Source organism: Trichomycterus rosablanca, chromosome 11 (assembly GCF_030014385.1).
Source record: "Trichomycterus rosablanca isolate fTriRos1 chromosome 11, fTriRos1.hap1, whole genome shotgun sequence".
Classification (NCBI taxonomy): domain Eukaryota; kingdom Metazoa; phylum Chordata; class Actinopteri; order Siluriformes; family Trichomycteridae; genus Trichomycterus; species Trichomycterus rosablanca.
Window position 1 is genome coordinate 67,260 of NC_085998.1, and position 14,259 is coordinate 81,518.

The window sequence follows — 14,259 nt, forward strand, 5'->3', positions numbered from 1 at the left end:
AAGAGAAAGAAGATGAATTGGGACTCTGTAAGAGACTCCAGTATCTCTTAATACAAACTGATTATAACAGAGCAGCTTTATTGTTTATAACTCTAAATGATCATTTCAGTCATTTACTGGCTCATTAATGTAGGGAAATTATTGATATTGTTTATTATTTATATGATTTATTGTTATTTATATTATTTATATAGGATACAGAGTGAACATGAAGATTTCTAATCATCTTCGTCTGATTCTCATTTTAAACATTTTAAGTATTAATAAATATTAATAAATGTGGTGGTTCAGAACCTTTTGCTCAGAAGAACTTTTTCCTCAGAAGAACTTTTTGCTCAGAAGAACTTTTTCCTCAGAAGAACCTTTTGCTCAGAAGAACCTTTTGCTCAGAAGAACTTTTTCCTCAGAAGAACCTTTTGCTCAGAAGAACTTTTTGCTCAGAAGAACTTTTTCCTCAGAAGAACCTTTTGCTCAGAAGAACTTTTTCCTCAGAAGAACTTTTTCCTCAGAAGAACTTTTTGCTCAGAAGAACTTTTTCCTCAGAAGAACCTTTTGCTCAGAAGAACTTTTTGCTCAGAAGAACTTTTTCCTCAGAAGAACCTTTTGCTCAGAAGAACCTTTTGCTCAGAAGAACTTTTTCCTCAGAAGAACTTTTTGCTCAGAACTTTTTGCTCAGAAGAACTTTTTGCTCAGAAGAACTTTTTGCTCAGAACTTTTTGCTCATTGTATTTTAGTTTATTACATTTTATTCATCATTTTATAAAACATTTTATTTGTTTAATAACCCAATAATTACCTCTCAGTATTGATCAAATAAAGATCAAATGTCTGTGAATTAAAATTTGCTGTAAAAGATGAAGGTTTGCATGAGGAGTCCTAATTTATTCAGGTAACAGTACCAGGAAGTAACAGAGCAGCTGCAGGGACCAGGATCCACCTCGTTTGTCCACATTGTGAAAGTTCTTCACCTCCACCACCTCCACCACCTCCACCACCTTCACTACCTCCACCACCTTCACTACCTCCACCACCTTCACTACCTCCACCACTTCCACCACTTTCACCACCTTCACTACCTCCACCACTTCCACCACCTTCACTACCTCCACCTCCTTCACTACCTCCACCACCTCCACCACCTTCACTACCTCCACCACCTTCACTACCTCCACCACCTTCACTACCTGCACCACTTCCACCACCTTCACTACCTCCACCACCTCCACCACCTTCACTACCTTCACCACCTTCACTACCTGCACCACTTCCACCACCTTCACTACCTCCACCACTTCCACCACCTTCACTACCTCCACCTCCTTCACTACCTCCACCACCTCCACTACCTCCACCACCTTCACTACCTCCACCACCTTCACTACCTGCACCACTTCCACCACCTTCACTACCTCCACCACCTCCACCACCTTCACTACCTTCACCACCTTCACTACCTGCACCACTTCCACCACCTTCACCACCTTCACTACCTCCACCACTTCCACCACCTTCACTACCTCCACCACTTCCACCACCTTCACTACCTCCACCTCCTTCACTACCTCCACCACCTCCACCACCTTCACTACCTCCACCACCTTCACTACCTCCACCACCTTCACTACCTTCACCACCTTCACTACCTCCACCACTTCCACCACCTTCACCACCTTCACTACCTCCACCACTTCCACCACCTTCACTACCTCCACCACCTTCACTACCTCCACCTCCTTCACTACCTCCACCACCTCCACCACCTTCACTACCTCCACCACCTTCACTACCTCCACCTCCTTCACTACCTCCACCACCTCCACCACCTTCACTACCTCCACCACCTTCACTACCTCCACCACTTCCACCACCTTCACTACCTCCACCACCTTCACCACCTCCACCACCTCCACCACCTTCACCACCTTCACTACCTCCACCACCTTCACTACCTCCACCACCTTCACTACCTCCACCACCTTCACCACCTCCACCACCTCCACCACCTTCACCACCTTCACTACCTCCACCACCTTCACTACCTCCACCACCTTCACCACCTTCACCACCTTCACTACCTCCACCACCTTCACTACCTCCACCACTTCCACCACCTTCACTACCTCCACCACCTCCATGGATGGATGCATTGATGGATGATGGATAGATGATGGATGGATGATGGATGGATGAGTAGATGAGTGGATGGATGATGGATGATGGATAGATGATGGATGGATGAGTAGATGAGTGGATGGATGATGGATGATGGATAGATGATGGATGGATGATGAATGGATGATGGATGAGTAGATGAGTAGATAATCGATAGATGATGGATGGATGATGGATGGATTAATGTATGAACGGATGATTGATAGATGATGGATGATGGATGATGAATGGATGATGAATGGATGATGGATGAGTAGATAATCGATAGATGATTGATGGATGATGGATGGATGATGGATGGATAGATGATGGATGAATGGATGATGGATGAGTAGATGAGTAGATAATCGATAGATGATGGATGGATGATGGATGGATTGATGATGAATGGATGATGGATGAGTAGATGAGTAGATAATCGATGGATGATGGATGGATGATGGATGAGTAGATGATGGATGGATGATGGATGGTTGGTGTTGAACTGAATACAGTGTGGATTGAAAGCTCTACTGGTCTTGCCGGCTCAGTTATCTTCTCTAAGGGAAGCCCTGAGGAACTTCTGCTGGGTTTGGTCTTAAACATGGGTGGTAACTGAGGTTAGTCAGGGCAGGACTGAACTTATCCAGAACAGTAAATGCGTGAGTGGTTTAGCTCGGTGTGTACAGTGAGAACCCACACCACAGTGTTCATTCATTCATCCATTCATTCATTCATCCATTCATCCATTCATTCATTCATTCATCCATCCATCCATCCATCCATTCATTCATTCATTCATTCATCCATCCATCCATCCATCCATTCATCCATTCATCCATTCATCCATTCATTCATCCATTCATCCATTCATGCATTCATTCATCCATCCATTCATGCATTCATTCATTCATCCATTCATCCATTCATTCATCCATTCATCCATTCATCCATTCATTCATCCATTCATTCATTCATGCATTCATCCATTCATCCATTCATTCATCCATCCATTCATCCATCCATTCATCCATTCATCCATTCATTCATCCATCCATTCATCCATTCATTCATTCATCCATTCATCCATCCATTCATTCATTCATTCATGCATTCATTCATTCATCCATTCATCCATTCATTCATCCATTCATTCATCCATTCATTCATTCATCCATTCATCCATTCATCCATTCATTCATCCATTCATCCATTCATGCATTCATTCATTCATCCATCCATTCATCCATTCATGCATTCATTCATTCATCCATTCATCCATTCATTCATCCATTCATTCATCCATTCATTCATTCATGCATTCATTCATTCATCCATTCATTCATCCATTCATTCATTCATTCATTCATCCATTCATTCATTCATTCATTCATCCATTCATTCATCCATTCATGCATTCATTCATTCATCCATTCATCCATTCATTCATCCATTCATTCATCCATTCATTCATCCATTCATTCATCCATCCATTCATCCATTCATTCATTCATCCATTCATTCATCCATTCATTCATCCATTCATGCATTCATTCATCCATTCATTCATCCATTCATCCATCCATTCATTCATCCATCCATTCATTCATTCATTCATCCATTCATCCATTCATCCATTCATTCATCCATTCATTCATCCATTCATCCATTCATGCATTCATTCATCCATTCATCCATTCATTCATGCATTCATTCATTCATCCATTCATTCATCCATTCATCCATTCATTCATCCATTCATGCATTCATTCATTCATCCATTCATCCATTCATCCATTCATTCATCCATCCATTCATCCATTCATCCATTCATTCATCCATCCATTCATCCATTCATTCATCCATTCATGCATTCATCCATTCATTCATCCATCCATTCATCCATTCATTCATCCATTCATGCATTCATTCATTCATCCATTCATTCATCCATTCATCCATTCATTCATCCATTCATGCATTCATTCATGCATCCATCCATTCATCCATTCATCCATTCATCCATTCATCCATCCATTCATCCATCCATTCATCCATTCATGCATTCATTCATCCATTCATCCATTCATCCATCCATTCATCCATTCATTCATCCATTCATGCATTCATTCATTCATCCATTCATCCATTCATTCATCCATTCATTCATCCATTCATGCATTCATTCATTCATCCATTCATCCATTCATTCATCCATTCATTCATCCATTCATCCATTCATTCATCCATTCATCCATTCATCCATCCATTCATTCATCCATTCATTCATCCATTCATGCATTCATCCATTCATCCATTCATTCATCCATTCATGCATTCATTCATTCATCCATTCATCCATCCATTCATCCATTCATTCATTCATCCATTCATTCATTCATCCATTCATCCATTCATCCATTCATTCATTTATCCATTCATCCATTCATTCATTCATCCATTCATTCATTCATCCATTCATTCATTCATCCATTCATTCATTCATTCATCCATCCATCCATTCATTCATTCATTCATCCATCCATCCATCCATCCATTCATTTATTTATTTATTTTAATCAGACGTGACAGAAAGAAACACTTAACCTTACTGAAGACCATTGTTCCTTCTTAAGACTGTTAAACCATGATGCAGAGTCGCAGCGTTACTGTGTGTGTGTGTGTGTGTGTGTGTGTGTGTGTGTGTGTGTGTGACGGGTCCTGCTAAAAGTCCACTAGTCCATTACCATTTCTATTCTCATGTAAGTTATATATGTTATATATAAAGCTTTGTTTATGCTAGTGTCACTAACAGCTCCCAAACCTACCAGAATGTTACCATGCTGAAAAATTCAACCCAATCAGGCGCTGTCCAGAGAGAATAGCATGATGAACTTATAATGCACTATTCCATTTATTCAGACGATATCACCAACACCACTGACAGAACTGCAGCCCAGACCATGACAGACCCTCCACCATGTTTCACTGACGGCCTCAAGCACTCATCATTTACTCTCTCCAGCTTACATATTGCTGACGAAATCATTTCAAACTTGGATTCGTCTCTTCTTGGTCCTCTTTTCCACTGATCCTCATTCCAGGCTCTGTGAGCTTCAGCATACCTCATCCTTTTAGCCCTGTTCCTCTTCTGTCAAAGTGGTTTTATTAGCTGCTACCAAGAGACCATGATCAAACTTCTTCAGACTGTAGAAGGATCGACAGGCGTCCAGATGAAGCTACCAGACGCTGAGCCAGGTCCTTACTGGACTTCTTCTAGTCTCTCAAAGAAGAAACTGAGAAACTGCTCATTTAAAAGTTTTCTTGGCCCTTCAGATCTTTTCTGATCTCTCCTGATTCTTCAAATGTCTTTATAACAGCTTGAATTTCACATCTTGAGTATCCAGTCTCTTTGCTGATTTCTGTTTGATAGGACTTGCTGATGCAAAATAATGACCTTCAGATTTTGTTCTCTTTGGCTTCCAGTGATTTAAACTCATACAGGATGTAATGTCAAGCACTTCCTGCACAAACCTGGTGGGCTAGTGGTTGAGATTCAGCGCTCTCACCTCTGCCCGGTCAGGGACCTTCTGGTTGAAGCTTTGGGTTATTTACTGGTAGGTTGAAAAGTTGAGAACCTATCAAAAGTTGCCATCCAGCCACTGTTGGGCCCTTGAGCAAGGCCCTTAACCCTCTCTGCTCCAGGGGTGCTGTACAATGTAAGCTAAAAGCACACTGAGGCTGTGGGAGAATGTTGAGGTGAATGTGTGCTGTGCTCTCACCCATCAGAAACATGACAGCAGCAGCCAGACAGAACTGGAGCAAACGGTAAAGCTATTTCTGATCATGATGAGGATTTAGATGAATAAAGTTCAGAGGAGTTGATGATGTTCTACAATATTCTACAATGGACTACAATTTCTCTGGAGTTCAGTGATTTTGTGTTATTGTGTGTTTTTATCAATGTGTGTGTGTGTTTTGTTAATGTGTGTGTGTGTGTGTGTGTGTTCAGACTGAAGGTCAGGAGGCTGTGCTGCACGTCTCTGATGGAAACATTCAGAAGGATTACTGTCTTGTCTACAACTCCTCATGGTTCAACGTATCCACCTCCCTCAGTGATGCTGTAAGACCACACACACACCCCCCACCCCCCCCACCATCTTCACATATACATGAATCCATGATCATGTGAGGGTTCCATCTACTGAACTCCAGTCCCTGGCGTAAGGGTCCCTTTCGTATTTCACATTTCATGTCAGTTATGAAATTTCACTCATAAATGAAATGATAGAATAAATGAAGCTACGATACGCAGCACAGCTACATTAATAGTTGAATGTAAACCTAGAACATCCAGCGACGGTGCGAGGCTTCATGTTCCGTCTCTAGTACCAAAATTCTCCTCCGTGTTTTGATGTAGTTGGTTGTTAGTTTTACTAACTCTGTTACCTGAGTGGGCACGGTGGCTCTGTGGGTAGCACTGTCGCCTCACAGCAAGAAGGTTCTGGGTTCAATCCCCATGTGGGGCGGTCCGGGTCCTTTCTGTGTGGAGTTTGCATGTTCACCCCGTGTCTGTGCTCCGGTTTCCTCCCACAGTACAGAGGCGTGTAAGTGAGGTGAACTGGAGACACTGAATAGTTCATGACTGTGTTTGATATTAAACCTGAACTGATGGATCTTGTGTGAGCAGTAACGACCCGTCCTGTCATGATGGAACCAGAGTGTAAAACATCACGTTAAACATGCCTGCTTAGTGCACAGGGCTGCAGTCATGGTGGAACAGGAAAGGGCCTTCCCTAAACTGTTGCTGCAAATTTGAAGGCATATCATTTCCATTATGTAATTAATTTATTCCAATTTTATCGAACACATGAATTTTAACTTTAAACGGCGTGTCCCAATATTTTTGTCCATGTAGTGTATACAGCCTTTCTTCTTTGTTTAAAAATAATATTGATTATTTTAAATTATTGATGTTTAGAGCTCACACAATTCAGTGTGTTGCATTAATTTTGGGACATCATCAGTGTATAAAGCTATTTTGTGCTCCTGACCTCCTAACAGAATTACTGAACAGGTCTGTCTGTATTGTTATCATCATGGCTCGGGGCTCTATAGCTAATATAAACAACATCAGCTACAAGGGTCATCCGTGGTGAGTGGATCGTTATAAAATGAGTAGGTTAGGGTTAGGGTTAGGGTTTAGAGACTATACTGTTTCCTAGCTCACTGCTATTAGGGTTTTATATCAGAGTTGAATTCATTTTAGGAAGATCTTTCCAAATCCCAATGTAGGCAAGACATTAAAGTATGGTCCATCTGTTCTAGCAAAGACCTGAGAAGCATCCAGTGATAATACACAAAGATAAAGATACAGCAGTACTGTGCTGATATTATAGAATCTTTTATGTTTCTGCACAAACACAGTCTAGTCATCATGAGCTAAATGTGGACTGTAGGGTTCTAATCTCCTTACCTGGTCTTTGCAGAGTATTTTGTGTCAGATCGAAGTAAACGTATTTGTCCAGATGAGAAACGTATTGTAGGATGTTTACCTGGTAACAAAATCATGGTTATCACTGACGATCTCTAAGAGTACGTAAACGTTCCATTTTTATAAGATTCATCACACACATTTAGAAGGGAACTTTTAAACTGAACTGGTGGGCTGTCAGGTAACTTATGACAGAGGAGGAGGAAGGAAGTACTGAGAGAACAGGTAGGTTTTTAGCTCAAGAGCAGAGGTTCAGAGTTTGTGGTAATGAATTCCATAGTTTTTATTCCATAATGCTGAATGATCCATCACTGACAGGGCAGTGATAGCTCAGTGGTTAAGGTACTGGACTAGCAATCAGAAGGTTGCTGGTTCAAGCCCCACTACCGCCAGGTTGCCACTGTTGGGCCCCTGAGCAAGGCCCTTAAAAATTGTGTTCAGTCATAATTGTAAGTTGCTTTGGATAAAAAGCATCTGCTAAATGCTGAAAATGTAAATGTAGATCTAAGTGATCATGCAGGACAGTAAGGGTTCAGATAAATAGACTCTTATGGCCTCTACTGTCTTGTCTACATTGTTTAGAGTGCAGGAAGGTGTAGGTGTTACGAGGGTTGTAAGTTTACGCTGTAAGGCTTGACAGTCTACCCCAACATGGTCAGGCTTAGGACAGTAGAAGGAAGTGCACTCACCCACCATACTTCCATCATGTAGAGAAGGATCTTTCTGTGGTAAGTTTTGGAAGGTGGAATCAAAAGGCTGAGCAGACCACCTTTCTGGTTCTGGGCTAAACACACTCCTGTGGGTTCACATTCATCATGTGGCAGCTTCAGACAAAGATGTTAGCTTAGCTCATTAAGGTAAACCACAATGAGTTCTAGCAAACAGTGCTTACACTCTTCCAAGGGCATCAAGGTTCTAAGGGACTAGAAATCCTTTGCCTCAGTGGCAGCACACCATTTATCAAGGAGAACCTATCAAACTCCACAAATGTTTGACTGGACACCTTCTTTGCATTTCTGAATCTTTGTCTGTGTGCTTCTGGAACCAGCTCATAAGCTCGCAGTATGGTTGCCTTCACCAAATCTTCCAATGGCAAACTACATACAACCACTTGTGCTTTGCCATGGAGTTTACATTAACCATACATCTTTGTACCAATGCAGAGGGACAGCAATTCTCTCAAAGCACTAAAATACACTGATCATTCATAACATTATGACCATTATGTTTCTACACTCACTGTCCATTTTATCAGCTCCACTTACCATATAGGAGCACTTTGTACAATTACTGACTGTAGTCCATCTGTTTCTCTACATGCTTTGTTACCCCCTTTTATGCTGTTCTTTTATGGTCAGGACCCCCACAGGACCCCCACAGAGCAGGTATTATTTAGGTGGTGGATGATTCTCAGCACCGCAGTGACACTGACATGGTGGTGGTGTGTTAGTGTGTGTTGTGCTGGTATGAGTGGATCAGACACAGCAGCGCTGCTGGAATTTTTAAACACCGTGTCCACTCACTGTCCACTCTATTAGACACTCCTACCTAGTCGGTCCACCTTGTAGATGTTAAGTCAGAGACGATCGCTCATCTATTGCTGCTGTTTGAGTCGCTCATCTTCTAGACCTTCATCAGTGGTCACAGGACGCCGCCCACGGGGCGCTGTTGGCTGGATATTTGTGGTTGGTGGACTATTCTCAGTCCAGCAGTGACAGTGAGGTGTTTAAAAACTCCAGCAGCACTGCTGTGTTTGATCCACTCATACCAGCACAACACCATGTCAGTGTCACTGCAGTGCTGAGAATCATCCACCACCTAAATAATACCTGCTCTGTGGGGGTCCTGACCATTGAAGAACAGGGTGAAAGGGGGTAACAAAGCATGTAGAGAAACAGATGGACTACAGTCAGTAATTGTAGAACTACAAAGTGCTTCTATATGGTAAGTGGAGCTTATAAAATGGACAGTGAGTGTAGAAACAAGGTGGTGGTTTTAATGTTATGCCTGATTGGTGTATATCAGTTGTGTAAGGGAAATGAGTGAGAGATATTAGTGCTGTGTTCATGTGCAGTTACACAAGTAAACATCTGAACGCTGAATCCTCACACCCCTCGTTTAAAAAGAAAATATTGACTTTGTACAAAACCATACACACCTCTGTACTCTTCACTTTGTGTTGTTAGTTGTAACTGCAGGGATTCACGTCTGATTTGAGCTTCTGCAGCATTTCGGATCACAAGATGAAAAGTGAAAGTGGCATAAAGTATTTGCTTCCTGCTGAATTTTCTTCTTTCATTCACACGTTATACTAAACGTTTTCAGATCCTCTTACGTTATATGTACAAACCCCCATTTTCAGAATAGTTTAGACATGTAGTAAAATGCTGTAAATCTTTTTTATTGTGTAAAATTTACTGTTGATAAAATCAATGTAACTGATCAAAGTGGAATAAATAGATTTATAATGTTTCACTGATCAACTTCACTGTAGTTTTTAAACAGACACGTTTAGAATTTAATACCTGATGGAGGAAAATGAATAAGTGCAGCCCTCAGACAACATTGCGTGAGAAACTGTCTCATGGGGTCAGGAGAACTTCAGCAAACTGTTGTGACTTAACACAGTCCACCGCTGCATTAGGAAATGCAACCTGAAACTCTATTACACACAGAGAAAGTCATACATTAATGCTATACAGAAACACCTCAGAGTTCTCTGGGCTGGAGCTCATCTTGGATGGACCAAAGACAGTGAACACGTGTGCTATGGTCAGATGAGTCCACACTTCAGCTCGTTTTTGGGGAAAAAGATGATGAAAAGAACCATCTTCTTTTCCATCTAAACCTATTTTTCCATAAGAAATAATGTAAACAGAATTAATCCGTGCCAGACCTCCCAAACCCCCCTTACCCCTAACCTCCCCTTACCCCTAACCTCTCTAATGTCTTCAGTGCTCTTTTTTGTTATAAATACAAGTTTATTTTCCCTTAAATTATAGAATACAGGTCCTTCTCAAAAAATTAGCATATTGTGATAAAGTTCATTATTTTCCATAATGTAATGATAAAAATTAAACTTTCATATATTTTAGATTCATTGCACACCAACTGAAATATTTCAGGTCTTTTATTGTTTTAATACTGATGATTTTGGCATACAGCTCATGAAAACCCAAAATCACACTTCAGCTCGTTTTTGGGGAAAAAGATGATGAAAAGAACCATCCAGACTGTTATCAGTGAAAGATATCAGTCACAGTATGTGGATGCATCAGTGCCCATGGCCTGGGTGACCTGCTTATGTGTGAAGGTTCAGTTGACGTGGAGGCGTATGTTAGGATTTTAGAAAGACACGTGCTGCCATCAAGGCGACATCTTTTCCTGGGAAGTCTGATTATTTCAACAGGACGATACCCACACCTCATTCTATATATGTTACAAAAGCACATCTTTATAGACACAGAGTGCATGTGCTTGACCAGCCTGCCTGTTGTGAATGTGCGGCGCATCATGAAGAGGAGAATCAGACGACGGCGAGCATGGACTGTTGAGCAGCTGAATCTCGTATCGAGCAAGAATGGAAAAATTGCACTCACAAACCTGCAACCATTAGTGTCCTCAGTTCCTCACACATTACACAGTAGAAATACAGTCGACTCTTGACTTACGAATGTAATTGGTTCTGAAGCGCTGTTCTTAAGTCAAAATGTTCGTTAGTTAAACCTATTTTTCCATAAGAAATAATGTAAACAGAATTAATCCGTGCCAGACCTCCCAAACCCCCCTTACCCCTAACCTCCCCTTACCCCTAACCTCTCTAATGTCTTCAGTGCTCTTTTTTGTTATAAATACAAGTTTATTTTCCCTTAAATTATAGAATACAGGTCCTTCTAAAAAAATTAGCATATTGTGATAAAGTTCATTATTTTCCATAATGTAATGATAAAAATTAAACTTTCATATATTTTAGATTCATTGCACACCAACTGAAATATTTCAGGTCTTTTATTGTTTTAATACTGATGATTTTGGCATACAGCTCATGAAAACCCAAAATCTCAAAAAATTAGCATATCATGAAAAGGTTCTCTAAACGAGCTATTAACCTAATCATCTGAATCAACGAATTAACTCTAAACACCTGCAAAAGATTCCTGAGGCTTTTAAAAACTCCCAGCCTGGTTCATTACTCAAAACTGCAATCATGGGTAAGACTGCCGACCTGACTGCTGTCCAGAAGGCCATCATTGACACCCTCAAGCAAGAGGGTAAGACACAGAAAGAAATTTCTGAACGAATAGGCTGTTCCCAGAGTGCTGTATCAAGGCACCTCAGTGGGAAGTCTGTGGGAAGGAAAAAGTATGGCAGAAAACGCTGCACAACGAGAAGAGGTGACCGGACCCTGAGGAAGATTGTGGAGAAGGGCCGATTCCAGACCTTGGGGGACCTGCGGAAGCAGTGGACTGAGTCTGGAGTAGAAACATCCAGAGCCACCGTGCACAGGCGTGTGCAGGAAATGGGCTACAGGTGCCGCATTCCCCAGGTCAAGCCACTTTTGAACCAGAAACAGCGGCAGAAGCGCCTGACCTGGGCTACAGAGAAGCAGCACTGGACTGTTGCTCAGTGGTCCAAAGTACTGTTTTCGGAAATCAAGGTGCCAGAGTCTGGAGGAAGACTGGGGAGAAGGAAATGCCAAAATGCCTGAAGTCCAGTGTCAAGTACCCACAGTCAGTGATGGTCTGGGGTGCCATGTCAGCTGCTGGTGTTGGTCCACTGTGTTTTATCAAGGGCAGGGTCAATGCAGCTAGCTATCAGGAGATTTTGGAGCACTTCATGCTTCCATCTGCTGAAAAGCTTTATGGAGATGAAGATTTCATTTTTCAGCACGACCTGGCACCTGCTCACAGTGCCAAAACCACTGGTGAATGGTTTACTGACCATGGTATTACTGTGCTCAATTGGCCTGCCAACTCTCCTGACCTGAACCCCATAGAGAATCTGTGGGATATTGTGAAGAGAAAGTTGAGAGACACAAGACCCAACACTCTGGATGAGCTTAAGGCCGCTATCGAAGCATCCTGGGCCTCCATAACACCTCAGCAGTGCCACAGGCTGATTGCCTCCATGCCACGCCGCATTGAAGCAGTCATTTCTGCAAAAGGATTCCCGACCAAGTATTGAGTGCATAACGGAACATAATTATTTGAAGGTTGACTTTTTTTGTATTAAAAACACTTTTCTTTTTTTGGTCGGATGAAATATGCTAATTTTTTGAGATAGGAATTTTGGGTTTTCATGAGCTGTATGCCAAAATCATCAGTATTAAAACAATAAAAGACCTGAAATATTTCAGTTGGTGTGCAATGAATCTAAAATATATGAAAGTTTAATTTTTATCATTACATTATGGAAAATAATGAACTTTATCACAATATGCTAATTTTTTGAGAAGGACCTGTATATATTACTGTAATAAACAATAATAAACAACAATACACAGTAGTACTGCACATAAACACACATCACATTTCAGTACAGTACGTGTGCTGCACCATACACCATAATACATTTCCTTCTTTATATATAAACTGTATCTACCAGAAACAACAATAATTCTCATATTTCTCTATTATTTTCTTCTTTATTTCAGTAGTGTTGTATTTTGTAGGTGTAATTGCATGAAAGAAAGAATACTTTACTGAGCCGAGTTCCTTCTTCTCTCTCACTCACTGTCCCCTCTGTCTGATACACAGTGACACCTACTGGCAGGAGTAATTATACAACAACAAATAGTAATAGATTTCTTCATTTTCTCATCACTGCGCTTCCTCTGCACCTTATTTGGGGCCATTTTATTATTGAATTTTACAAAATATAAAGAAAACACCAGAAAAACACCGTCCGCTGTCCGAATGTTCGCTCACTGTGCATATACAGAGAGAGAGAGAGACACTCGGAGTTTGTGATGTCACGTGTTTCGCGAATTTCAGTTTATAATACGAAATTTGTTCGTACGTTAAGTTGAAAAAGATCGTTCGTAACCCAAAATATTTGTATGGTAAACCGTTCATAACTCAAGGGTCTACTGTAAAAAGGAACGTTGATGGAACACAGGGGAAAACACGCCCCGTCCTGACTTTTTTGGATCAAATTCTAAATGTGTTTCTGTTTCCAAACTAGAATGAAGTTGATCAGTGAAACATTATAAATCTTTTCTTTTTACTTTTATCAGTGAAATAAAGTTTGAAGAGAATTAAAACATCACACATTCTTTTTTATACTAAATTTATAGGATACTAAATAAATAGGATTTGCAAAATAAAAGAAGGAGAGCAGGAGAAAATACAAAATGTTTTTTTGACATTTTTTTTATTTATTAATTAAAGAAAAGCATTTTTATCACCTGTGTGGAAGTATAAACTCACCAACTGCAACTAACGTACAAGTACTGAAACTAACATCAAGCAGTGAAGCTGAAATAGAAATAAGATTAAATAATAAAGTACATAAAAAAATAATAAAGCTTCGTCATGCGTTCTCTCTGTAACTAAAATCTATTTATAATAATTATTATATAATATTAAAGATTCCCAAAATCCCTGCTACTCGCC

General features: G+C 40.7%; 1 protein-coding gene across 2 annotated transcripts in view; it reads left to right on the forward strand.

Annotated features, from left to right (window-relative positions):
- Positions 1 to 14,259, forward strand: part of LOC134323174 (signal peptide peptidase-like 2A) — an 86,716-nt gene that overhangs the window by 1,011 nt on the left and 71,446 nt on the right. For both annotated transcript variants that reach the window (XM_063004611.1, XM_063004612.1), the window contains exon 2: positions 6,164 to 6,274. In XM_063004611.1, coding sequence (XP_062860681.1) covers positions 6,164 to 6,274 — 111 coding nt within the window. The remainder of the gene's footprint in view (positions 1 to 6,163; positions 6,275 to 14,259) is intronic.